The sequence below is a fragment of the Carettochelys insculpta genome, chromosome 3 (genome assembly GCF_033958435.1).
Source record: "Carettochelys insculpta isolate YL-2023 chromosome 3, ASM3395843v1, whole genome shotgun sequence".
NCBI classification, from domain to species: domain Eukaryota; kingdom Metazoa; phylum Chordata; order Testudines; family Carettochelyidae; genus Carettochelys; species Carettochelys insculpta.
This window is the reverse complement of record NC_134139.1, coordinates 194,882,425-194,907,589: the sequence shown is the minus strand read 5'-3', so window position 1 is coordinate 194,907,589 and position 25,165 is coordinate 194,882,425. Positions and strand designations below refer to the sequence as shown.

At 47.1% G+C, this 25,165-nt stretch overlaps 1 protein-coding gene across 3 annotated transcripts in view; it reads right to left on the bottom strand.

The window, feature by feature from the left end:
* The window catches only part of PTCHD4 (patched domain containing 4), a 133,118-nt gene extending 109,936 nt beyond the window's left edge, over positions 1-23,182 (bottom strand). The window contains exons 1-2 of one of the 3 annotated variants that reach the window (XM_074988996.1): positions 22,618-23,182; positions 21,945-22,530 (exon numbers count right to left, since the gene is read on the bottom strand). In XM_074988996.1, coding sequence (XP_074845097.1) covers positions 21,945-22,493 — 549 coding nt within the window. In that variant the 5' untranslated portion in view covers positions 22,494-22,530; positions 22,618-23,182. Of the gene's footprint in view, positions 1-21,944; positions 22,557-22,617 lie in introns of those variants that run through there. The other 2 variants (XM_074988994.1, XM_074988997.1) reach the window with 2 other exon arrangements.
* Positions 23,183-25,165: the final 1,983 nt, after the last annotated feature.

The following is a 25,165-nucleotide window of genomic DNA, read 5'->3' as shown; positions in this document are numbered from 1 at the left end:
CAAGTCTATGGGTGCTGAGACTGTTCAGTACCTGAGGAGTTTATACTTGATAACTGATTGGTGCACTGTATGCCCAGAACTCACAACTAATTTGTGGATTATGCCAAGCTACTGAACAGTCTGCCCTGAGGTTAGTACTCATGCTCTTGGGCAACTGAAGGACAGCTTGACACTTAGCCTGCTTCTACACATGATAATGAGGCAATTTGAAGCAGGTTAATGAGGCACTAAAGTGCATATTCAGTGCCTCATTAGCATAATGGCATCCACATGAATTTCAAAGTTAAAACTTTGAATTGCAGATTGACAGTGTAGATGGCGGAAGGTTGGAAATAAGCACCCTATTTCGACATTCTCTTACTCCCACGAAACTAGACTGGAATAGGAGAATGTCGAAATGGGGTGCTGATTTTGAAGCTGCCCCTATCTACACTGTCAATCTGCAATTCTAAGTCTGCTCTTCCAAATTCACACGTCTGCCATTATGCTAATGAGGCACTGAATATGCACATTAGTGCTTCATTAGCCTACTTCAAATTGCCTCATTACCATGCCACCTCTGATGGGAGGTGACACATGCAGAAGCAGTCCTTGTTCCACCAGAAATCTATTTTGTAGGATTCCAAAAGCTCTCCAGAGGCCCACAGAGTTAAAGGCTAAATAAGATCCACATTTCTAATATGAAACCTCCTTTCAAGATTTTTTGAAGTACCAAAAAGAACCAAAAAGCCAAACCCATTTGTTTTAAAGTTTCTAGTTTAGCTTTAAACACCAGATGAAATGTTGTGGGTAGAAGGGAGATGGGAAGGAAGCGTACAAATGTTTATCTACATATTAAAGATCTTCTCTTTCTAATTAGCATAAGTAACTCTGGTTTAACTGAAAGGTTTCCATGAAGTTCAGTGCAGCCAAACAAGTGCAAGAACAAGAAAGAAAAATTTACTAGAAACAAAAAGGAAATAGGCTTGTCTGGTTTTATTACTCAGTGAAATGTCAGTGTAAACAAAAGGAGAATAAACGATGAGCAATAAATTGGATTAATAAAAATCATTTCATTTCTACCAATCTACACTATCAATAACACCAGGAACAACTTCTTTTTAAAATTGTGTTTTCTGTTAGCATATGTCCCCTCCATTTTCACTTGGTTCTGCTCTTCCTGCGTTCTCCTGGGACGTGAAGCAGAAATAAAATAATAATGCTTTATCAAAGGGCGAGGGAAAAAAAAGAAATATTGAAAGTCAAGCAGGAAAGTGTAATACAACAAGACTCCTGTAATAAAGAAATTTTGAGGTTAATATTCAGCTAATTATTGGATCGTGGAGATGCTTAATGAACTCCAACCATTAAAGCCCCAATGTAGACCTATTATCCTATACTTTTGCGGGCAGCCATATTTTTCAAGTTACCTCATAAAAGCAGCATCACACAATGGGCCAGGCAGCTATGGTTAAGTTTGTTAACACTTCCAGCAGAAATACCCTCTTTTAGGGGATAATTAGTCAGCTGTTCAAAAAAGGGAAGAAGAAAAAAAAATGTTTGGTCTACGATTTGGCATAGCAGTACAGATTCTCTGCCCAAGAGTTTTCCCCTTCCCCACACATATTGATTTTGAATGGGATTGGCCACTTTTTAATCAGAGACAGCCAAAAAGTTGTCCTATTTCAGATGCTAGTTTTCACTTTCTACAAATAGCTTGAAATTTTGGGGGAAGGAGGGAGAAGGGGAATTAAACAAGTTGTAGGTTGTCAAAAATGTAACATAGACCTGATCCTGCAGCTGAATCTCCACCAGTGCCTGTACAACGTCCACCTGATTTCAGCAAGGTTTGTGTGCGAAGGTTCCCCCATGGGCTCTGACTTCAGGCTTGGGGCTTTTCCTTGGACATTATCTCCTTTCAGATCACTTTATAAAAATAAACTTCCTCTGTTCTAAAGTCATTGCCCCTAAGGTCTGAGTGGGATGTTGCATTTCATTCTTCTGCTGTATATTTTGTGTCTGTCACCAAACAACTTATAATGTCATTCCCCCCTCTGAATTTCTTAGCATTTCCCATCTTCTCTGTGGATCATATCCTGCCCCCAACAGGAGTTTTTTCCATTCATTTCAATATGACAAGATTTCACTCTGTCTTTTCCATAGAGTTTAAGCTCTTTGGACAGGGACCACCATTAGTTTTGCTTCTGTACATGAACACTTCCTAGTGAAGAATGCTGACTGGACACATTAATTGTGTCAGGGCTGGGTAGCAAATGGAAAAGTTTTAAGATGGTTTGGTGTGGCTGCTATGGGGCCCACCAAAGCATGGGATCTGGGGCAGTCCCCCAAACTGTCCTAGAGAGGACACTGCTCTGTCCATACCTCACAGGGCTGTTATGAGGAGAAAGGCATTAGAAACCATGAGGTGCTCAGATACTGTGGTGTTGCATGTAGGTCGCACTTTAGACTACAGGTTGTGCAATGGAGTGAATGTTACTAAGATGATTTTTACCACATAGCACTCATGGCTTCAGCTGTAGAATGCTATTGTATCTATGAGAATGTGCTGTGTCAATGTGTATCACTCTTATAGTTTCCAGTACTTTCCCCTGAGTTCTTGCTGTACTGTTCTTTGGTGGTTGGCCAACTGCTTCCATGCTGGTAAGAGCGAGAGAACTGACCATTGCTCTGCTACTGCTGTTTTTCACTTGCAATAATGTATTTTATTTTAAACTCAGGTTTAAGAGCTAGGAGGTTTTATGTTCTCCTGTGCTTAAATCCAAATAAATCTTTTTTTTTTTAAATGGGGTGCATCATATGTTTGCACAGTGCACCACAGCACAGACTTCACTAGAAATGCTCAAGGCAAAGAAGAAACATATTTTTCACTGTGGAATTATATATGAGACACATGCCTTAGGCCTGCTTGGCCACTGTGGTTATGTAGGTTCCTGTGGTATTTTTCCACAAGCTTCTCCACAGGGATATCAACTCAAAGCATCCCATTAAAGTCCACTGTGAATAATTTGGTTCTGCTTGTTACTTTTGTTATTATTTGCAGTAAAGTAGCACTTAGAAGCCCCAGTTGTAGATTAGCATCCTGTCATATGAGGCACTATGCAAACACAGAAGAAAAAGATGGTCTTTCACCTTAAAGAGTTTACGGTCTAAGTAAATCTCTTGGTACTGGCAATTGGACAAGGTATTCTTCAGCTGTGTCCTCACGTACCATTGTATGGTGGACGTGTAAAACATCTGCATCATTACACAACAGAAGATGGTGGAAGTACTTCAAGGACATGGGAAGGGATTCCAGTAAATAGACAGGACGGGTTTTGCCCCTTCCTGTAAACAAACTGTTATTAACATCAAAAAGAGATTTTGAGTGGGATCTGCGTGTTCATGCCAGTTACGATTTTAAAAATGAGTGCCAGCAATTAGCTGTTATAGCCTTATTTTAAATAAAAATCATAATACAGTGCTGTGGTTAAGTTCAGGATTTCTTTCTGAACTCAGATATTTAGGAATTGCATCTCATGTGGGATGTGATATATAAGCCACTAGCTCGTATGCACATAATAAAGATAATACTTATTACTACTTCTGTTTTGATGTTTAAGTATGTTCCACAACCATGTTGCTTTTGTAAGCAAATAAAATAAAGTAATTTCCAAAGTCATATAAATTGAAAATAATTAGAAATTCATATCAATTCAATCTGATTCCTGATGGATTTTTTTAGCAAGCAATAAGCAAAATTGGTCTGTTTTAAATGTTTGCAAGAACATTTTGCAAGCAGTTTGACCTTTATGTAAACAAACCATTTTTACATTTTTAAGCTATACATAAAGCAAAAGAATCAGAACCAACCAACAAGTATGTGTACAAGGTAGCATGGTACACAGCAAAAGGCAGCCAGTCTGCTTTTGATCTCACAAGGTTCATTGAATAATCCAATGGTGCCCTCCATTTCAGTGAGCAGTCAAGATCCAGCAATGTATTTTTCAGTAACTTGTCTTTTAATTCCTTTTCCTCACAGGGAGACAATTTTAATTTTTGCAGTGGTTTCATGCCAATTTAATTGCAAATCCTTAAAAACCATGGCATAGATTCATTGTGACATAACTCTGCAGTGGTGAAATGAGGTCAAAACAGCACCAGAGTGTTACTGTAAAGAACGATTTTTACAAAAGAACAACCCGTTTGTAAATCAATCTTGATAAAATATATGGATATCCCACTGCTACCATGAGTTGGTTAACACTTAAATATTCATGCATCTGATGAAGTGGGTCTTTGCCCACAAAAGCTTATGTTCCAAAATTTTTGTTAGTCTTCTATTAGTCAGGACTAACAGTCTTCTGTTAGTCTGCTGTTAGTCAGGACTTCTTGTTGTTTTTGAAGATACAGACTAACACAGCTACCTCTCTGATACTTAAATATTCTACTCAATAAGCATCTTTATATTAATGTCCTCCAAATTCACCAGATTATCAAGCATAAGGTAATGTGTGTGTGTGTGTGTGCGTGAGAGAGAGAGAGAGAGAGAGTCAACATGAAATTATAATTTGAAAAAATGTCTAACTCTCCAGGGAACTAAAGTCTTCACTTTAGGCTTGATCTAAATGCTTCAAAATCAACTTCTCTTGACCCTGATGGCTTTGGATTATACCCTTCACCATACAACATGAAGAATATGGAGTGGACAGCAGCAGCAAAATCTTCTCTACATTGTTCTGCTACTGTTCCTCCTCCATGAGTTGGCCCACCTGCCCCATGTATGAGATGGAAGTACTATCTCAGGTATTTTTCTGATATGACCCCTCTTACTACAAAAGCAACGAGGGGTCCTGTGGCACCTTATAGACTAACAGAAATGTATGAGCATAAGCTTTCATGGGCAAAGACCCACTTCGTCAGATGCACCTGCAGCTGGCCTTCCCTCTTACTGGGACCCCACTCTTTAAATACCCCTCTGAACCCCACCCATGCATCTGATAAAGCAGGTCTTTGCCCACGAAAGCTTATGCTCCCAAATATCTGTTAGTCTATGAGGTGCCACAGGACTTATTTGTCAGCACAGAGCAGGTTGAGAACATTATTCACTTCACATTTGTGGTGTACTGAGTACCGAGCTGAAACTGACAGCTGTCACTTTAAAGCTACACCTGAGCAACAAGGGATGTGATTCTCCTGCTCATGCACACAGACTCGTGCTAGCTCTCATTCAGCTAGCATGAGTATAATTACCAGTGTAGACCCATAGCACAGGTAGTGGCAGCAGAGACATAGCTTAGCTGTGCTGAGTCCAAACCTTCCTGAAACTGGTGACTATGTACTAGGCATGGCTATGGTGTCTCTGCTGCCAGTGCTATGGTGTCTACCCTGCTAGTTATTTGCAAACTAAGGGACTCTTAATCAAAGCATGCGGCTGGAAAGTAACAGTCTAGAATGAAGTCAGGTGAGATGTGCTGTGCTGCTTTGGAAAGCAGCCTATTTTCTTTCTCTCTGTTTCTGGAGTTTTATATGTCATCATTCTGAGCTCTAGGAAACATGGCAGTGTTACATTATGATCTTCCAGCAAGAGTATTTATAGAAGTATCTAATTTCTCTGGGGCTGTGTCTACACTAGGAAGTTTTGTCGACACAACACCAGTTTTGTCGACAAAACTCACGGAGCGTCCACATTACGAAGGCGTTCTGCCAACAGTAAATCAAAAGAACACAGCACTTCTGTCTACAGTGGTCTGCTGGTCCCCATGAGGCAGAATGTCTCTCTCAACCAAATCTGTTAATATAAAGCCAATGTGAACGATCTTGGGGGGAGGGGCTTACTTCAACAGATATGTCCTCAATGGCACCAGCCAGCTTGCCCACAGGGACACCATGACCACAGGAATTCCTGCTCTATGCTCCCTGCCTCCAGCCATTCTTAAAGCTGCAGGGAGCCCTGGAAACCCCATGGCAGGAAGCTGACAGAAGGGACTCAGCCCAGCACCACACAGTTTTTCAACACACTGCAGAACCACTCCTGACAGCAGCTCCCCCTGAGATGGCAGAGAGCCAGCCACAACATGACCCCCCAGGCCCTTCCAGGGACCAGCTGGAGAGGTCCCAGGAACCCCTGGGGCACAAAATAGTGGGCCCTGTCCTGGAAGGGGCTGGAGATACAGGACCTTCTGGCCCTCTGGAGTGAGGAGCATACTCTCCTGGACCCCTTGGACAGGAGGAAGACAACTCCAGTATATTCCTGGCTGGCCACTGCCTTGGCAATACAGGGCCACCTGGCCCACACCATGGAGCAAGTGTGGGTGCAAGTAAAGGAGCTGTACCAGGGTACACCTGGGCCTGAAACACATGGCACAGGTCAGGGGCAGGACCGGCCACCTGCCCCTATTATATGGATCTCCACCAGCTACTGAAGGGCACTGACACCTCCTCCCCACACTGCCGCCATGGACACAGCTGAGGAGCCCCTGCTCCCCCTACAACAGCCAGAGGCGGAGGAGGAGCACCCAGGACTGAAAGCCTGCTGGAGGCAGATGTGGGGTCTGAGTCCACTGGCAGCACCCTGGTGATCGCCCTGGACTCAGGCCCCTTGACCAGGCCACCGCCAGGGCATCCCAAACCTGATTGAGGGACCCTTCAGTGAGGGACCCTTCAGTAAGTACCCCATGGGTCACACATCCCAGGGCATGGGGGGCGGTGCAGATGGGGTGTGCTGCAAGTCTCACTAGGCTGGCTCGGGAGGGACCTTGTGCTGTGGGCTGGGCACATGGAACCGTGTGCAAGGCAGCACGTCCCACCTGGACCCAGCGGGTATCCCCTGAGCATGGGCACCAGCCTGCTGCCAGCCTCACAGGAAGCCGGAAGAGCCCCCGGCCTCTGGAGGTGGCGGGGGCGGGTGCGCTGCCAGCCTCTGCCACAGCTGGAAGCAGGCTAGCTACATGGGCACCAGCCTGACCCCAGACACACTGAGGAGTGCAGCTCCCAGCACACGGGCATGTCTGCAGGTGACAGTCAGCACCCGTTCCCGCGGACAGCGCTACTAGCTTCCCATGGGGGGGGTGGTCCTGAGGTGAGGCCTGGTTGCAAGTGGCGTACCTGCCACCTATGCGGGAACCCCTCTGTGGCCAGACACCCCCCCCCGTTGGCTACTAGCCTATCGAGCAGGAGAGGGTCCCACAACAGTCAGCCCAGTCCCTTAGGCACCATGTGGTCACCAGATGGCAGGGCCCACCATTAAGGGCACACATGCCTGTGCTCCTGGCATGTTCCATCCTGTGGCCCAGGGGGTCGGTGCTCGTGGGGGGGTAGGACCTCGGAGGCTGCGTTGCATGAATGACTCACCATCTCTCCTCCTTGTCTTCCCTACAGGTGGACCCACTCTGAGTGACGGCTGAGCCAGTCCCACCTCACCACCAGGGCCAGCCAGCCCCGAGGCAGGACCGGAGTAAGCCGGTGCCGCCCCCCTCCCCGGCAAAAGGGTGGGCCCACTATTGCTGGGCAGAGCAGGACCTCCAGAGAGCCCTCTGGAGGATGATGGACCTCAGGAAGCAGTGGCTTTTGTGGGATGACAGCGAGTGCTGGGTGTGGGTCCTGGAGTGGAGGTTGTGGGCCAGGGACCAACTGCTGTCCTGCTTTGATACCGTTACCAGTGTCTAGCTGGACCTGTTGGCTCAGCCACCAGAAGCTACTGCCTCCTATCCCCCCTGCCCTGCCCCCCGCAGGAAATCCTGCAGGCCATCCTGGACCTGCTTCGGTGGGTGATAGGCAGGGCCACTGTCCTCTGCTCCCCAGACTCCCCTGCCGACCCACATCCTGCTGCAGCCCCACCACCTCCATACCTTCCCGTGCTCCTGACCCCAACCCTACCCACTGGGGATGGATCCTGAACCTGTGGCAGGACAGGATCCCGAGGCTGATAGGGCAGGGATGAGGGGGCAAAGAGAGAGGTAATGGTGGAGCTGGGGTAAGGCTGTGGTACTGGGGCCCCCACTGTGGATGCCCTGGGGAAGGTCTTTGAGGTCCTTGGGAGAAGGTCTCCCTTAGGGCCTCGCAGATCTGCAGCCCATCCCTATGTGTTTGGCAGATGGGAGCTGCACCCAGCTGCTTGAAGCTGTAGCCAGCGTCTCCCTCCCACTCCAGGAGGAAGGTCTCCCCCTTCCCCTCCACACTGTTGTGGAGGGCACAGCACACCATCACAACTTGGGGGATATTCTGCTCCCCCACATCGAGGGGTGTGGGGACAAACCTAAAGCACGTCTTGAGGCAACTGAAGGCACACGGCCTGCATCCGTGCCTAGCTAAGCTGAGCATTAAAGAGCTCCTGGCTGGGGTTTCATGAGCAAGAGCATGAGGGGGTAGGCAGCATCCCCCACAATGCAAAGTGGCATGGTCACGTCCCTGACTGCTAGCTCCAGGCAGGGGACACAGGTGCCCTCTTCCATTATCTGGCACAGGGCAGAGTTGTGGAACACCCATGCATCGTGTGCCTGAATACCCGACATAAACAGTAAGGAACTGTCCACAGTCATCCACCAGGGCCTGCTGTGTGATGACCTTTCTGTTAATGAACCTGGCCATGCTGTAGTCTGGGGCACAGATGGGAATATGGGTCCTGTCGATCACCCCAAAGCAGTTCGGGAATCCAAGTGTGGCAAATCCAGCCACAACCGTGTCCCCGTCTGTGAGATGGATGACCTTCTGCAGCAGGATGGTGTTCATGGCTGTCACAACCTGCAAGGGGAGAAGACCACACACACACACTTAGGGACTCAGGGACGAAGTCCTCTACCCCTCCCATCCCCTTTCCAGGAGCTTCCTGTGAGCCACCCTGACAGGCCACCCCCTCACCCCCCAGATCTGGGCAAGTGGGTGACAGCATGGTGCCCCAAGGATGGGGCTCCCTCCTGCCTCCCCTCACCCACTTCCGACCCCACAGACTGACAGTCACTCTTGGCAGGGACAACTCCTCCTGCCCTTTGTGCAGGGCCTGCAGCCTAAGAGTGCCTTACCTCCATGAGGAGGGCCCCGACGGTGGACTTTCCCATGTCAAACTGACTCCTGATGGAGCGGTAGCTGTCAGGTGTGGTGAGCTTCCAGAAGGCAACATCAACCCGCTTCTCCACAGTGATGGCAGGCCACAGCCACGTGTCCTGTCGCAAGGGCAGAGGCAAGCCAGGCACGCAGCCCCAAAAAGAGTCCTCCTGCATTTGGAAGTTCTGGAGCCACTCCTGGTTGTCCCACTGCCCCATGATGAGCTGATCCCACCAGCTGGCACTGGTGCTGTACCTCCAGACCCTCCTGGTCACCGCAGGGGCAAGTGTGGGTGGGCCTGTGCGGCAGCAAGGGTGCGTGCCTTGATGGTGGTGTCTGGGTTGCCCTCCCTGGGGAGCAGGAGGAGGATGGCCATGAGGAGGCTCAGAAGAAGCTGAAGAACCTGTGTGCTTGCATCTGAGGTGCAAGCCCTGCAGTTGCTCTGGCACCACGGATAACTGGAAAATGCAAAGCCCCCCTCAGAAGCGTGAGCCCTATACTAGCTGTGCTGTCCCTCAAGGAGGTAGTAGCCTCAACATGGGCAGGGAATGTGCCTGGTGGGGGCCCTTTAAGGACGCACCTCGCTGGGTCTCCTGGAAAGGCTTGGCAGCCATATGACCCTACCTGACAGTGTTCTGGTAACTGTTCTATTAAGAAAGCAGCCGGGCAGTCTGGTCAGTCTCTGCTGACAGAGCAGATTGACACAGTGATCCTTTTTGCAGTCTGGCTGCAATCTGTCAACAGAATTTTTGTCAGACTATATCTTCCAACAGTAACTTCTGTTGACAGATTGCTTTGGTGTACACATAGTCCTGGTGTATGCTATGAACATAGCTGAGAGGTATCTGCCACTGTTGATCTGGACTGCATTTGAGGTGGAATCATACATTAAGCTGAACAGAATCCAGTGGAAGCATTTAAGATAAGTTACCTGGGGAAGTTGTGGGATCTCCATCACTGGAGATATTTAAGAGTGGGTTAGGTAGACACCTATTGGGCATGGTCTAGATGGTGTTTGCTCCTGCCAAGAGGGCAGGGAACTGGACTCGATGGTCTCTTGAAGTCCCCTCCAGTTCTAGTGTTCTATGATTCTATGAAGATGGTACTAGTTTGAATATTTTTAACCATCTTGCTTGGTCTTTATTTTTAAGGTTCAGATGACATCACTCAGGCACATTCAGGGACTCAGTAGTCAGTAAACAGAAAAAGATCATCAGGGAAGTCACTAGCACTACGCTTGTGATTTTTTGGGAGATGGTTTGCTAGAATTTGTGGTTCCAATGAACAATCTTCTTCAACTCTGTTCCCCAAATTCACAAAGAAGTATTAAAATATAATTACATGACAAAAACAATTGCGACACAAACCCACACAGAAAACATATAATTGTTTGGATAACTAAATGGTATTCATATTCTCATAACTACAATAGATCAGTTCCCGTCTAGGAAGATATTGGTGTTTAGTAAAATGAAAGCAATAAGCAAGGCTCTGCAGATTCTATGATAGTATGGGAGGCAGGTGAAGTCTCCCCTTGAGAAGCTAGCCTTTTGCTCCATCTCTTCTGTTGCTCACTGCTCTTGGGCCCCATGTGGCCCTGGCTGGGCAAGGGTCTTGCGGGGAGGACACTGAGAGCTCAGTTAGAGTCACAGGGTAGGGAAATGTTGAGAGTCCAGTCAGGACTGCAGTGGAGTTCTCAGCTCTGGAGCCCCACCCCTGTTCCACCCCTTCCCCCTGGCTCCACCCCGCATTCCACCAATGTCCCCATCCCTGTGCCACTCCCTCTCTCTGAGCCCCCATCACCCACTTGCTCTGCTCCCACTTTTGACCCAAGACTGGAAAAGTTCTGTGGCCCTCACTGCCATGCTGGGACCCTGGCAGAGGGAGATATTTCTGGTGTGCCCAGAATCTGCCACTGCCCCCACCCATTGGCAATTTAGATGTCTGCAAGTCACCAGAGCCTGATGAAATGCATCCTAGAATACTCAAAGAGCTGACAGACGAAGTATCGGGACCTTTAGCTATCATCTTTGAAAAGTCCTGGAAATCAGGAGAGACTACAGGAGACTGGAAAACCGCAGTTATACTGCCCATCTTTAAAATGGGAAAAAAGAACAACCCAGGAAACTACAGACCAGTCAGTTTAACATCCGTGCCAGGAAAGATCATGAATCAAGTAATTAAGGAATTCATCTGCAAGCAACAGGGAGAAAATAAGGTAACAGGTAACAGCCAGCATGGATTTGTGACAAATCATGCCAGACCAATCTGACAGCTTTCTTCGACAGGATAACAAGTCTTGTAGATAAGGGAGAAGCAGACTTTAGTGAGGCATTTGATACAGTCTCACATTATCTTCTTATAAATAAAGTAGACAAACACCAACTTAGATGGGGCTACTGGTGCATAACTGGCTGGGTAACCATCGTCAGAGAGTAGTTATTGATTAATGATTCACAGTCGTCCTGTAAGGGGCATAACAAATGGAGTTCCGCAGGGGACTGTTGTAGAACACTTCTATTCAATATCTTCATCTGCATCCACAGTTTAGATTTTGGCATACAGAATATGCTTATTAAGTTTGCAGATGATTCCAAGCTAGGTGGGGTTGCAACTGCTTTGGAAGATAGTGTCAGAATTCAAAATGACTGGACAAACTGAAGAATGGTCTGAGGTAAACAGGATGAAGTTTAATAAGGACAAATAAAAAGTACTCCACTTAGGAAAAAACAATCTGCTTCATATATATAGAATGGGAAATGAATATCTAGGGAGGAGTACTGCAGAAAGGGATTTAGGGGTCTTAGTGGACTGCAAGTCAAATATGCATCAACAGTGTGATGCTGTTGCAAAAAAAGCAGACATGATTGTGGGATGCACTAATAGGAGTTTTGGGAGCAAGACACTGGAAGTCATTCTTCTGCTCTACTCGGTGCTCATTAGCCCTCAATGGGAGTCTTGTGTCCACTTTTGGGCACCACATTTCAAGAAAGATTTGGAGAAATCTAAGAGGCACTTCCTGCCCAAAGTTCTCACATTCTAAACAAAGGCAGAGCGAAGCAGCAACAGAAAGGTGAAGTGTTCAGGGTCCACAGCCCTCTTGTGTCACAGTCTGAAAGAGAACCCAGGGTCCTCTGCCACAAGTCCCATGCCTAATCTATTGGATTACAGTGCTTTAGTTTTAACAAAAAAGCAGTAAAGCAGCACTTTAAAGACTAACAAAATAATTTATTAGGTAAGCTTCCATGGGACAGACCCACTTCTTAGCTTTAACAGAGATTCTCTTGACCTTCATCCAGTGACCTAAACTTTCTGTTGTTGTTTCTCCATCTAAATAATTGCGATAATACTACAGCGCCTCAGAGGGAGATTGTGAGGACTAACCCTTTAAAGAAAAAGTTGTTCCCTCTTGCCACAGAGGACAGGCAGAAGGTAAGGCTTTCAAACTACAGTATAGCAGATTTCAATTAAATCACAGGTAAAACTTTTTACCTGTATGAATAGTAGGATATATGGAACAGATGCCTTGGAAGGTCACTGAAGTGCCTTTACTGAAAGATTTCAGATAGCCATGTGTTTTGCATGGTTCACACAGCAAATTCTACATTTTACTCAGGAATTGAACTGGATGACCCTTGTAATCCATTCTAACCATATGGTTCCATGATAATGTATGGTGAGAGACCTGTCAGTGCAAAAAAGTCCCCAGTGTGCAGTCAAAGCCTTCCTGTGAATTTTGTTGTTTTCTGTTCTTTGTGTAAGTTCTCTGACTCAGCTGGTGTTCCCAACTTCTCCCATTTAAAAGTCAACTGCGAATTTCATTAATGTGCTACTCACTTCCACTTTCAGAGAATCAGTGAAAATGTTAACATTAGGTATGTTCCATAGGTACTCTGCCAGACCCTCCTACCTGCCCCCACCGCCACCCAACTTTGTCTACAGCCATTTATCATGATCCATTGTTTATAGTCTTTTATCTAGTTTCCAATTCACAGGCTATGTCTACACTAGCCCCAAACTTCAAAATGGCCATGCAAATGGCCATTTCGAAGTTTACTAAAGAAGTGCTGAAATACATATTCAGTGCCTCATTAGCATGTGGGTGGCTGCAGCATTTCGAAATTGATGCGGCTCGCCACCGCACGGGTTGTCCAGACGGGGCTCCTTTTCGAAAGGACCCCACCTACTTCGAAGTCCCCTTATTCCCATCTGCTCATAGGAATAAGGGGACTTTGAAGTAGCTGGGGTCCTTTCGAAAAGGAGCCCCGTCTGGACGAGCCGTGTCAATTTCGAAGTGCCGCGGTCGCCCGCATGCTAACGAGGCACTGAATATGTATTTCAGTGCTTCATTAGAAAAACTTCGAAATGGCCATTTGCTAGTTTGGGGCTAGTGTAGACATGGCCACATATAGGCTTCCCGTACAAGCCAGTTCAAACTAGTTTTTCAGTTAGGAATTCCTCACAGTGTTGTATTGGTGAGGAAATGGAGTAGGTGACTTCATAGGCCTTTTGTATCTGACTTCTTTGATGATATATTAAAAAGGCAAGAAATGATTGATGGAAATGGGAAAACTATGGAAGGCTCTAGGACTGGATTTATCAAGGTTTGCCACAACTTTCCTCATTCAAGTTAGAAGAGCACATTCAGGGCTCACCCTTAACAGGAGCAAAGAAATCTCCTTATATTATTTTTTTAGAGTTGTTTTGTTTAAAAAAAAATCAAGAGCAGCCAACTCCTAACTCCCAGGAGGTTGTCTCCCAAATGCTGCTTTCACAGGTTCTCTTTGTACCCACACCCTGGCAGGTTACAAACCCTTGATGTACCTCCTTCTACATATTCAGGGTGGTTAATGTACTCTGCCAGGAGCAAGAGGAATCTGAGCGAGGGAAGGATGCATGTGAATCACAGGCAGATTAGGAAGGTCTATACTAGACCCCCATTCAACACATCCTCTGAGTCTAACCCCCACTCTAGGGCTCCACTCTATAGCTCAGTACAGGCAATGAGAGTTGTTCGTCAACCCCCTGGATGGTGCAGAAGCCCTGCTGCTTGCATGTTTCCCCAACATGGGTACAGAGAAGAGCCAGGAGGAGTTGGCCCCATGGAAGGACAGTTTGACTATGTCTACACTAGCACGCCCCTTTCGAAAGGGGGATGCTAATGAGAAACTTGGGGATATGCTAATGAGGTGCTGCGATGATAGCTATTTTGAAATAGAGGCTGTTAGACAGAGAATAGAGCCTATTTCAAAATAAGCCATCATGGGTCCAATGGCTCTATATTAAAATAGGCTGTTTCAAAACAGCTAAGGGCTGTGACAAAACGCATTTTGTGCGCGGTAATATTCTTTCAAAATAAGATCTTCAAGAATACCTCTTTCAAAAGAGCCCCCTTCTTTTGAAAAATCTTTCGAAACAACTTGCTAGTGTAGATGCAGCCATCCTGAGTTAGTTTCCCACACCTGAAGAAGAGCTCTGTGTAAGCTTGAAAACTTGTTTCTGTCACCCACAGAAGTTGGGACAATAAAACATAATACTCACCTGCCTTTTTCAACCTCAAAGGTTTATATGTGTGTAACATGCTTTGAAATCAATCTGTTTCTCTATCTTTGCCACTCAACAAACTTGAAACTGTGTTCCCCTGGCCATACTGGATTGTGCTAGTTTCAGCAAAAGCAAAGTCATCCATACCCTATTCTCTGGCCCATCCACGGCCCATTCTATTTGACCACAATGCAGCAAAAAAAAAAAATATGTTTCATGTTCCACAGCTGTTTTCCCTGTATTTGTTATTGACTCCTCTGGAAAGGCAGTGCCTCCACAAAGAAGCCAAACTCACAGTTTATGAATCACAGTTCCAAGTATACTCAGGGCTAGTAAGAAATGTCCAAAGACTTATCTCAGACATCCTTTTCCAATGAACCTGTGTGACAAGAACATTATACTTATGCAATTGAGATTTAGAATTTTCACACTTTTTACCTTCTAGGATCCTCTCTCTTACATGAGGAAAATGCACCAAAAAAGAAAAGGCTGGTAGAAATCATAAGGGAACAAACCTGATTCTCCTAAGAGAAGTATTACCTTGCCTCTATAATTACATTCCCTTTGAAAGAGAAACACTAGATAATAGCTGAGGACAGTAGGGGCATCCTAAGCTAGGAAAACGTGTGAATTTTAATTTTTATGATAAATCTAAAGCTTATTGCTGGAACTAATCAGGGAGCCCAGGGAAAGAATGGGCAGGGGAAGAAATTCATAAATAATCTGATTTATTCTTGTCTCTTTGCTGGTATCCCAGTTTCTGATGCATTTTATAATGATAAATCAGTTGTGCTCCAACTGCTTGACTAGTTCCTATGTAATAGATAGAGAATCAGTAACACACAGAAATATTAGTGCTAGTGAAGGAATAAATACCCCTGGGGAAACATTAATGGCCCCAAAGAATAACACACAAATAATTCCAACAGGCATCAGTTTTTCCATGTGGACACAAAAGCATGGTGTGAAAAAATGCTCCTGGGGATATTTCATCTTCATTCCACCTTTGCCTTTCATGAAGTGCTTCCATGCAAAAATTCCACTTGGCACAACGTTTGTGAATGAAGGAAATCAAGGCTACAAGCAAAACCAATTATGGGCTGTATTAGCAAAAATATAGATGAATACATTGTGCTGTTACCTGCTCAGCTCTCCTTTGATAAAGTGTTTAATTAAGTGGTCATCATGACTGATTCTAAGAAATCACTCTGGTAAATGAAGACATGCTACTGACTCACTACCATTAATACAGCATTGCTAAGTGGCCAGTTGAGGATAATTCCTATAGAAACTATATTCAGGGATCACACAGTACACTAGGAAATGCAGCCATCACTTTTGGGAGTAGGTGTGGAGAAGCAGTCCTACTGCTTGAATGACAGAGTGGCCTAAAGGCCAGGTTGTTGACATGTAAGGCAAGAGACTTTGGTTCTTGTTTTTGCTCTGGTGTGTGGAGCTGGACAAGGCTATTTGTTTCTCCAGACTCCTGTTTCCCCTTATTTCTCTTGTCCATTTATACTGTAAGTTCTTGAGTGCAAGAATCAGCACCTTGTACAGCATCTAGCATAAAAGGTGTTCTAGACATCACTGTAATGAATGCTGGGCATAGGACAGAAATTCTGTTTCATGAAGGATTTATAAATGTGGCTTCATTTTGAATCAGAGCATTTCAAAATCTCCACAAAGGAAAACTCCCCCCAAAAAACATTCACTTCTGATTCATAAAATTGTTTTAGTTTTACTTTTTCATGGTTCATATGATATTATACAATAAAACATGAAACTACATTTCAAAAATCTAAACTGGTCATATTTTATTCAGAAAATGCACAAATAGGGTGTTTGGACATTGTAGCTGCGTCTACACGTGCACGCTACTTCGAAGTAGCGGCACCAACTTCGAAATAGCGCCCGTCGCGTCTACACGCGTCGGGCGCTATTTCGAAGTCAACTTCGATTTTAGGCGGCGAGACGTCGAAGTCGCTAACCTCATGAGGAGATAGGAATAGCGCCCTACTTCGACGTTCAACGTCGAAGTAGGGACCGTGTAGACGATCCGCGTCCTGCAACGTCGAAATTGCTGGGTCCTCCATGGCGGCCATCAGCTGTGGGGTTGAGAGATGCTCTCTCTCCAGCCCCTGCGGGGTTCTATGGTCACCGTGGGCAGCAGCCCTTAGCCCAGGGCTTCTAGCTGCTTCTGCGGCAGCTGGGGATCTATGCTGCAGGCACAGGGTCTGCAACCAGTTGTCAGCTCTGTGTATCTTGTGTTGTTTAGTGCAACTGTGTCTGGGAGGGGCCCTTTAAGGGAGCGGCTTGCTGTTGAGTCCGCCCTGTGACCCTGTCTGCAGCTGTGCCTGGCATCCCTATTTCGATGTGTGCTACTTTGACGTGTAGACGTTCCCTCACTGCGCCTATTTCGATGTTGGGCTGAGCAACGTCGAAGTTGAACATCGACGTTGCCGGCCCTGGAGGACGTGTAGACGTTATTCATCGAAATAGACTATTTCGATGTCGCAACGTCGAAATAAGCTATTTCGATGTTGGCTGCACGTGTAGACGTAGCCTGTCAGAACTATTTGGGTTTTTTGTGGGCGAAGAGGGAGATTTTGCTAAAACAAAACTTGGGCATACATCAAAATGATTTCATGACGAGTTTCATGTTCTTCTGACCAGCTCAATCAATAACATAAATCCATCATGGCCCAGTCTTCGCTGTTTCAGACAATATCCTTTCCAATCACAGCATCCTGCATATCAGCCTAATGCTCTCCAGCTTTATACCCTGCATACTAGTTATGTTTATACTGCTTTCAGGGATGTTTGCCCTTTTGTACCCATCTCACACACAGGCACTTTCTGGTTCTCATTTGTGTTGGTTCAGCACTACGATACAGCATTGGCTGCATTTGTCAATCTCCATCATGAGAAGTGCTTGTAATTTGTGCACAGCAAATGGACTGCATGGTCTCAGTGGGAGTGGAGGCGCCAACCAATCCGCCCTCAGCCACTCCCAGCCCGGTTCCCCATTAGGGCACACTCTCTTTGGTCCCATTTTGGGATGAGATGTAAAACTGATGTCATTAAAAACCTCCAAGCACTTTTCTTGAGGCAGCTAGTCCCATTCCCCAATGTCCTGATCCAGTATTAACTTGAAGGTCATCAGCCAGCCCTGTGGGGCCCAGCCAGTGGGCAGGACCCAAGGTGGCACATTGACAGTGGGGTCAGGCCAGTGAGCAGTGGATGCTACAGTCAACTGGAACTTGGGGCCCTGAAGGTGCAGGGGCCCAAAGTTACTGCCTTTCATCCCAGTGAATCTCAGTGCTCTGTAAACACTGACTGTGCAGGCAGTCAGAAGCACCCTGGACACTTCTGAGTGCTAAGAAACTCCAGGAGGCAGAATCTCTCCTGCATGTGTTCTTAATGTGTGTTGTCTCTGCAGTGGTCCCAATGCAGGGCAATGTCTGCTAAGGCTGAATGACCCTGAGGCCTGGCCTCAGGACAAAGTGAGTGTAGTACAAGGGTGAGTGAAGTCTCTGCTCTACAGCCTTGGCTGAGCGCCAGCTGGCCTTTAGCTCATGCGGTAGAGGATGGGGCTTTGCTGGGCCCCCTTCTCCCTTAGCTCCCTCACAATACCCAGAGAAGGGCAAGAAGGGCCTTGATGTCTGAAGGGAGGAATAGCTGTTTCAGCAACTGCATTCCAAGGAGAGGCCCTGCATGTGAAAACCAATTGAGTGCCATGTGCTGTTAACAACTTGTGCTTTAAATCTTCTCGATAACCTCCCCAGAGGCACCAGTGTGGAGACATCGCCACATTCTCTATCCTATCTTGACACAAACTGGTCACTGTATATCTGTTTTGGTTAACATGTAGAGGAAACCACCTGTACTAGAGATAAGATATGGGCAGGGATACTCTGTAACCTTTTAGATTATTGGCTTACTGTGCTCATTTCATCTTGCTGCTAGAACCTATCCACGCTTGGGTGACACCCATGTCGTAGTTCCCCCCCACCCATCAATAATCCATATAATAAATTGTAATCTATTGTCTGGCAGTGTTTCACTGAGTCCTGATGGGCGAAGCGGCACTTCACCAGTGTCGTGTGTAATAAACCCTTCTGATTGCTACATACACAGTGTCCAGACTTTGTTCCAACAGTGTTTTGTTTTGTTTTCTTGTTTGCAATTGGTGATATTCATTATTACAGCATATTACTACTACTTTGCTACCAACAAGAAGTTCTTATATGGCACTTTTCATCAGTAGCTGAAACTGAGACACAGAGCAGTGAAATAACTTACTCAAAATCACACAGCCGGCATAAGAACCCACGTTTCCTGAGTTCCAGGACAGTGCTTTATCTACTAGGCCAATGCTTTAGAGATGTTCCACTCTAAAAAGAGATTACTGTCTAAAGAGTCACTATACTACCTGGGAAGGAAAACCAAGCCCCAAAGAGGCAAACTAACATGCTTAAGTCTACAGCATGGGGACCTGAACCCAGAACCAAACCATTAGAGCATACAGCTTTGCACTGTCTGATGCCACATTGCTTGTGAGGTTCCACATTGCTTGTGAGGTACCACTAAGACCTTTAAGGCAGGGTCCTTGTTTTCCTACATAGCTCCAAATAACATATTATATTTAACCAACAATAATAAGGTTAAGTAACTATTGTCATTATGTATTTGGCAGCAGTTAACATCCTGGTTGCCAGAATGAGAAAGGCCAAGGACTTGAGTGGATATAAAGACTAAAATAGTCCCAAAAGGTTGCCCTTCCAGAACAGGGCTAAAGCATTCCAGGATTGGATTGCTACAACCCAGGCTCTGAATGAACAGAGAAATTGCCTCTCATGGCTGTCATGCGAACAACTGATTTGAAAATTTAAAGGGGAATAAATGAGCCATAAATACATGGAACAGGTAAAATCCATCCATAATGTGATATCAAAGAAACTGATCCCAAATATGTAGTACAACTGTGCTGCTTTATTTTGTACAGCTCCTTTCATACACCCACAAAGCAGAAACAGAGAAGACATGGGAACCCTCCTTATCCAGTACACAGCCTTATGATCAAGAAAACACTTGCTGAAGCACAAAGAGTGTCTGGCAGTATCAAAATGCCACTTCTTCACTCCCACTGAAGCACTGCTGGTCTCAAATCAGCCTTGTTCAGATTGTGACTCTGGCCATGGGTTGAGGGGCTATTCAGACAATACACTCCCCCGGCAAGCCGGTGAGCAGGGAAGGTGTCGAGGCAGACAGAAGGAACCAGCTTTTCTCCCATCCTTACTGGCTGCCCAAAGCAACTGGGCACCCAGAGGAAAAAGCTGTTCCATGAAAGAGTCTGAAGCACCTACTGAAACATAAGGCAGCAGAGGAGGAATTGTGGCTGAGTCCATCTGCTCCCTGGTTTGGTCCTGAGCTGGCAGAGGAGGTTACAACCCAGCCCTGGGGAAGAAAGAACAAGCACTGACGAGCTGCATTTCTCAGACAGTGTGAACTTTTCCCACAAAGGATTGTTTAAAGCTTTCTCCAAAGGCTCTTCTTCAATCAAAGCACTTAGTCCATGTGGCTTTTTCAGAGTTCTAGTAATACAAATACTAGTCAATGATAATCATTATGTTCTAATACAGGCAGTCAGGGATTCTGGTTTTCTACAGCCATGTAGTGACCAGTGGCTAGAAAGCTCCTGCCCCTGTCCCTTCCTCTGCCCTGCCCAACTTTAAAGCTAGAGACTAAGGAGCTTTGCTTGAGAATTGCTGAGTGCCTGGTGGCTTCCTTAGGAGTTGGAAGTGCTTGGCTGGTACAGAGCTTTTCTCGGGATCAGGCTTTCAAACTCCTCCAGCATCCCTACCTGTTTAGAATTCACCCATTTCTTGTATTACTTCAGTAACTAGCAGATGGCAATTATTCCCTTTTATTTATTTTTGGGGCAGGATCTCTGGCCACCTTCTGAGAAAGAGAGACAGCAGATCACACTGAGCTCCTTTTCCAGGCTTACTTAGAAGTCCCAGGGGATCTCCCGGAACAGCATTTATACAAGTAAGAACATTTTTCAACTTCATGCAACCCCAATTCAATTCCAGGTCCTACAGCTCTCCTGTTAATAAATGTGGTGCTTTTTGTTTGTTTGTATGTTTGTTTGTTTGATACAGGAAACAAGGTTAAACCAAATACTTAGAAAGGCTCTCAGTTTTTACTTAAAGCACCCAATAAAGCAAATCTACATCTCTTTCAGACTGTAAAGTTTTTGGCACAGGGACTGTTTTTACCTTTGTTTCTTGCACAGTTATCAATAAATACAAAATAAAAAGTAATGGCAAAGTAACATTGTCAAGAGTCTGACCAGCAGTTACAAAATCTCTTCCATCCTCCACACTGCGGGATGTGGGTCTCCTAATGAAAGGTGGAAACAAAAATCCACCAGCAGCCTCTATGTCTTAGAAGAAAGACCATAAAATCTTTTTTCACCTTTGTGGGGATTACACTTGCCCATGTGTAACTATGAGCTAGGTAATTCTGGGAAACATAATAAGATAACTCCTGCAAACAATGCAATATCTCCGGAGGACTCACATTTGCAGTAATCCCTGTAACTTCCCTCATCAGCGTCCTTACGTCCCATTTGCTCTGAGCAGCCAAGTTCTACAAATTGGCAACCTGCCTAGAAGACTCACCAAAGGTGAAAATACTATGCGGGGGCTGAGGTAGCTTTAAAAGGGTCAGGTGTTTTGTGCTGCAAGTGTATTATTTGCACTGGCAAAAATGAAACTTACTTAACCTTTAGCCTTTGTGGAAGCCACTTTTTGAGGTAACCCATCCAATACTCTGGCCCATCAGTCAGTGCCAGTGCTAATTATTGTCCACCCCCTCTGATGCATGCAGGTACACAAGAAGAGGAAAAGCCAGGACACCCAGAATTACTACCGTCCAAATCCTCGGCTACTCCTACAACACACACAGAGTCCGTGAGAGACAAGAGCTTACTATGTCTTTGAGGAAACCCTTCTCTGACCACTTTAAAGGTAAACGATTCCAGCATGCCAGTTGGGATGCAGGCACGGAATCATGCTACATTTTCACCCCAGCTCACAATGATCAGTCCCCACAAACTGTTGTAGATTCCCCCCTCCCCCACCCCGTCTCCTTAAAGATACTAAGGCATGGTCTCCAGCCAGTTCCTTCAATTAATGCTTCTCATCATTAGTCTCCCTCAACCCAGATCCCCTCTTCCCCTCCCCCCCAGAGGAAATGCACCAGTTTTAATGTGTCATCCTGAGCCCAGCTGCATATTTCTGTTTCCTCTTTGCTGCTTAGGACAAGAAATGAAGTGCTGCCTCTTTAATTGGCAAAAGCATGCAGTAAGAGCATACCTTTAATTTAGTGTTGGGATAGCTCACTTGCACCCTGGCTGTTGTCTTATTGGAGAGGGCAGCCTGCCTCAGATCCGCTAGCACTGAAATAATATCATCCAGCACGCATTTCTTATCCTCATTTCTCAACACACACAGATGGGAAAAAGTATAATTATAGCCTTTGTAGTTCACCTTCATTTCCAGCACGGCTCGGTGGATCTGCAGGATCCCATCAGCCTGATGCAAAATATTGCCTCCAGGTTTGGAGAGGAGGATCACCCTGCCATACCTCCCCGGGGTGTGCAAGTCCGAATAGAGCTGGCTTTTGGACTGCTCCAGGGGGAACAGGCTGCTGGCTAAGCTCCGCTCGATCTTGGCCAGGCTGTGACTGGGGGCCACCAGCCTCTCCAGGTCCCTTTCAGCCTGGAAACGGCTGAGCAGGCTGAAGCCGAAGCTGATGGTCAGGACGGCGGGCACAGTGAGGAAAAACACCGGGTGCCTGCTGACGAACAATCCCAGCTTGTAGAAAAACGACTGAAGCCCTCTGTGGATCACCTGCCGCAGCATCCTCCACCACGTCCAGCTTGCAGATGCTCCCGGGCGCCTTCGAAAGCACATGTGACACGTGTGGCTCCTGGCCCCCCTTCCTGCCAGTTTCCCCCCACCCCTCCCCCAACCCCCTCCAACTCACTCCGCGACTCCCGTGCAAGACTGCAGCAAGTTGCTGCAAGGCGGCCCAATATCGACCGGCGAGGTGCGTGCGCGCGCGCTTCTCTTTCTGTGCGTGTGTGTGTGTGCGTGTGTGCGCGCGTGTGTGTGTGTGTGTGTGAGAGAGAGTGTGTGTGTGCGTGCGTGCGCGCGCGGGAGGCTGGAGAGAGGGGGCGTCCCGGGTTATCCCCCCTCTCTCTGTCCCCCCGCGGAGCAGCAGCGCCCGCCTGCCTGGCCCTCCATTAGCCACGGCGCGGTGCTGGGAGCGGGGCTGGCTCTGCAGTGCCGCCCGGGGCTGGCTCTGCCCTGCACGCCTGCGGGATGCGTTCGCGTGCAGCTGCCCCCGGGAGAGCCGGTGCTGGCGGGAGGGGGCTGCAAATGGCTGGGGGTGGGGAGGGGCAGGGCCACAGGAGACCGCGGGAATTAATAGCAGGGGGAGGCGAGACCCCCCACCCCTATCTCCCTTGCACCTCCCTGGGAAACGCAAGAGGCGGCGGCCGCAGGGTGGCCTCTCTTGTCCCGCGGCTGGCGGAGCTGCGCCTGCCCGCCCTGGCTTGTGCCCGGCCCGGGAGCGAGGCACAGCGCGGGACAGTGGCGCTCCGCCCCCGCCGGAGCCTCGGCGCTGGGAGGGTGGGGGAGCGCCAGGGCAAAGGGCCGCTGGGTTTCTCTGTGGGGCGGGGTAGGGCGTATAGCCCCTCGCTGATCGCCAGGAGGGCCCCACAGCAGAAGCGGGGTGCAGCAGGGGGTAGTTTCCAAGGTGTGCGAGGTGGGGGCGGGGCAGAGTATATCACCCCTTTGTAATCAGTGATTCCTTCCACAGAAAGGTGCCGGAACTCAAGTCTGATAATTCGTCATAGGGGTTGGGTGTGACGCATTAATGCCCTGGTCCCCCGCTGCTGTGATGCGGTGGGGCCGCCTGTTCTGGTCCCTGTGCTGCTGTGAGGCGGTGGGGGACTCCTGTCCTGGTCCCTGTGCTGCTCTGAGGCGGTGGGGGGCTCCTGTCCTGCTCCCTATGCTGCAGTGAGATGATGGGGGCTCCTGCCCCAGTCCCTGTGCTGCTGCAGAACCAGGAGTGAAAATTTTTCGGTGTTCTAATGGAAAAAAGGTGCCAGAACTCCGTTCTGGTGGGTTCTGCCAGTAAAAGAAGCCCTACTTGTAGTAATGTGAGTTTAGCTTCCCAAGGCAGGACTGCCCCCGCATCAGCTGAGGGAAGTAGGCGGGGGTGGGGGTGGGAGGGAGAGGCGTGCTCACCGGTGGAAGCACCTGAAGTGGAGAGGACTTGTGCAGTGTTTCTGGACCTTTTTGACATCAGGGCTGGCTGGGCAGCCTTCCTAAAGTGTGCCAGGGAGCACTCAGGACTGGCTGTTGAAAAACTGGACTGCAGGACCCACCCTCTTCCCCAGCCAATTTCCCCAAACTAGGCAATGATTGCCTGCCCCTGCCGGCATAACAAGCCAGACGGTCTTAGGAAGGGCACACCCCAGAAGAAGGTCTCCAACACAGGGCCACAATCAATGTGTTGCGTAGGAGCCAAGGATTCTTATAAGGCCAAGAGAAAATTACTTAAGAGCCAGATGGTTATTTGCAGGACCGGCACTCTCTGGTGCATCATCTGAGTGGCAGTTTGTATTCAGGAGGAACTGTTTTAGAGGGCTTCAGCCAGGGATGCTTGGGAGGTTCGGCTTTAGCAGGGGTGATAACACCTTGCAGAAAACAAGAAGGGAGGCCGGATTTCCCCTGTGGCATCATTTTAAACCAGTGGTTTATTACATTACAGATTAAGTCCTACATGGAAAAACAAAACATAACCCTTTGTAGCTGCTTAAAGGCTTAGCACCTTAAACATTAGAAAAGAAAGCCACGGTGGCCAACATGTTAGCCACTAGCCACATATGGCTATTTGGGCAGTTAAATGTGGTTACTTGGCTTGATCAATAACTGTGTTTTCAGAATAATGTGTCTAGTTCACTATAGCATTATGGACCTGCACCATCACTCTATAACCAGTCTTATTGAACAAAAACTGATTGGCCCTGGTAGGGTGGTGGTGACTTTGTGAAAAGCTGAAGACATTATGAGCTGCTTTCCCAACAACCTAATGTTGCAATGGGAGGAGACTGAAAGAAAATAAACAGAAAGCTTGAGCCATTAGTTTAGAGATTTGACTTACCCCATTGTTTACTAACAGAGGGCTGGACAGAGCTTCCTCACTCATTCAGATAATTTCTCACAGTCCATGCTGTGAAGATTTGTCACTAAGACCTATGCACTTGGAAAAGTTGCAATGTAGACTCTTACATGGTATTACATCTGCCTACCTCTGCGTGAGCCACATCCTGCCCTGGTCTCTGGACACTACCTGCCCTAATATCTGGAAAGTGCCCCTTTTGCTTGGCCTCACATAGGATGTTTTATTATTTTCCTCTGGTATTTTGAGGCAGCTATACAGCTTTGAATTGTTTTTTCAAGCACCAATTCATTTTGGCAGGAAAAATCCAATGCTCGTAGCCTGTTTCTCACTTGGCCAGTGT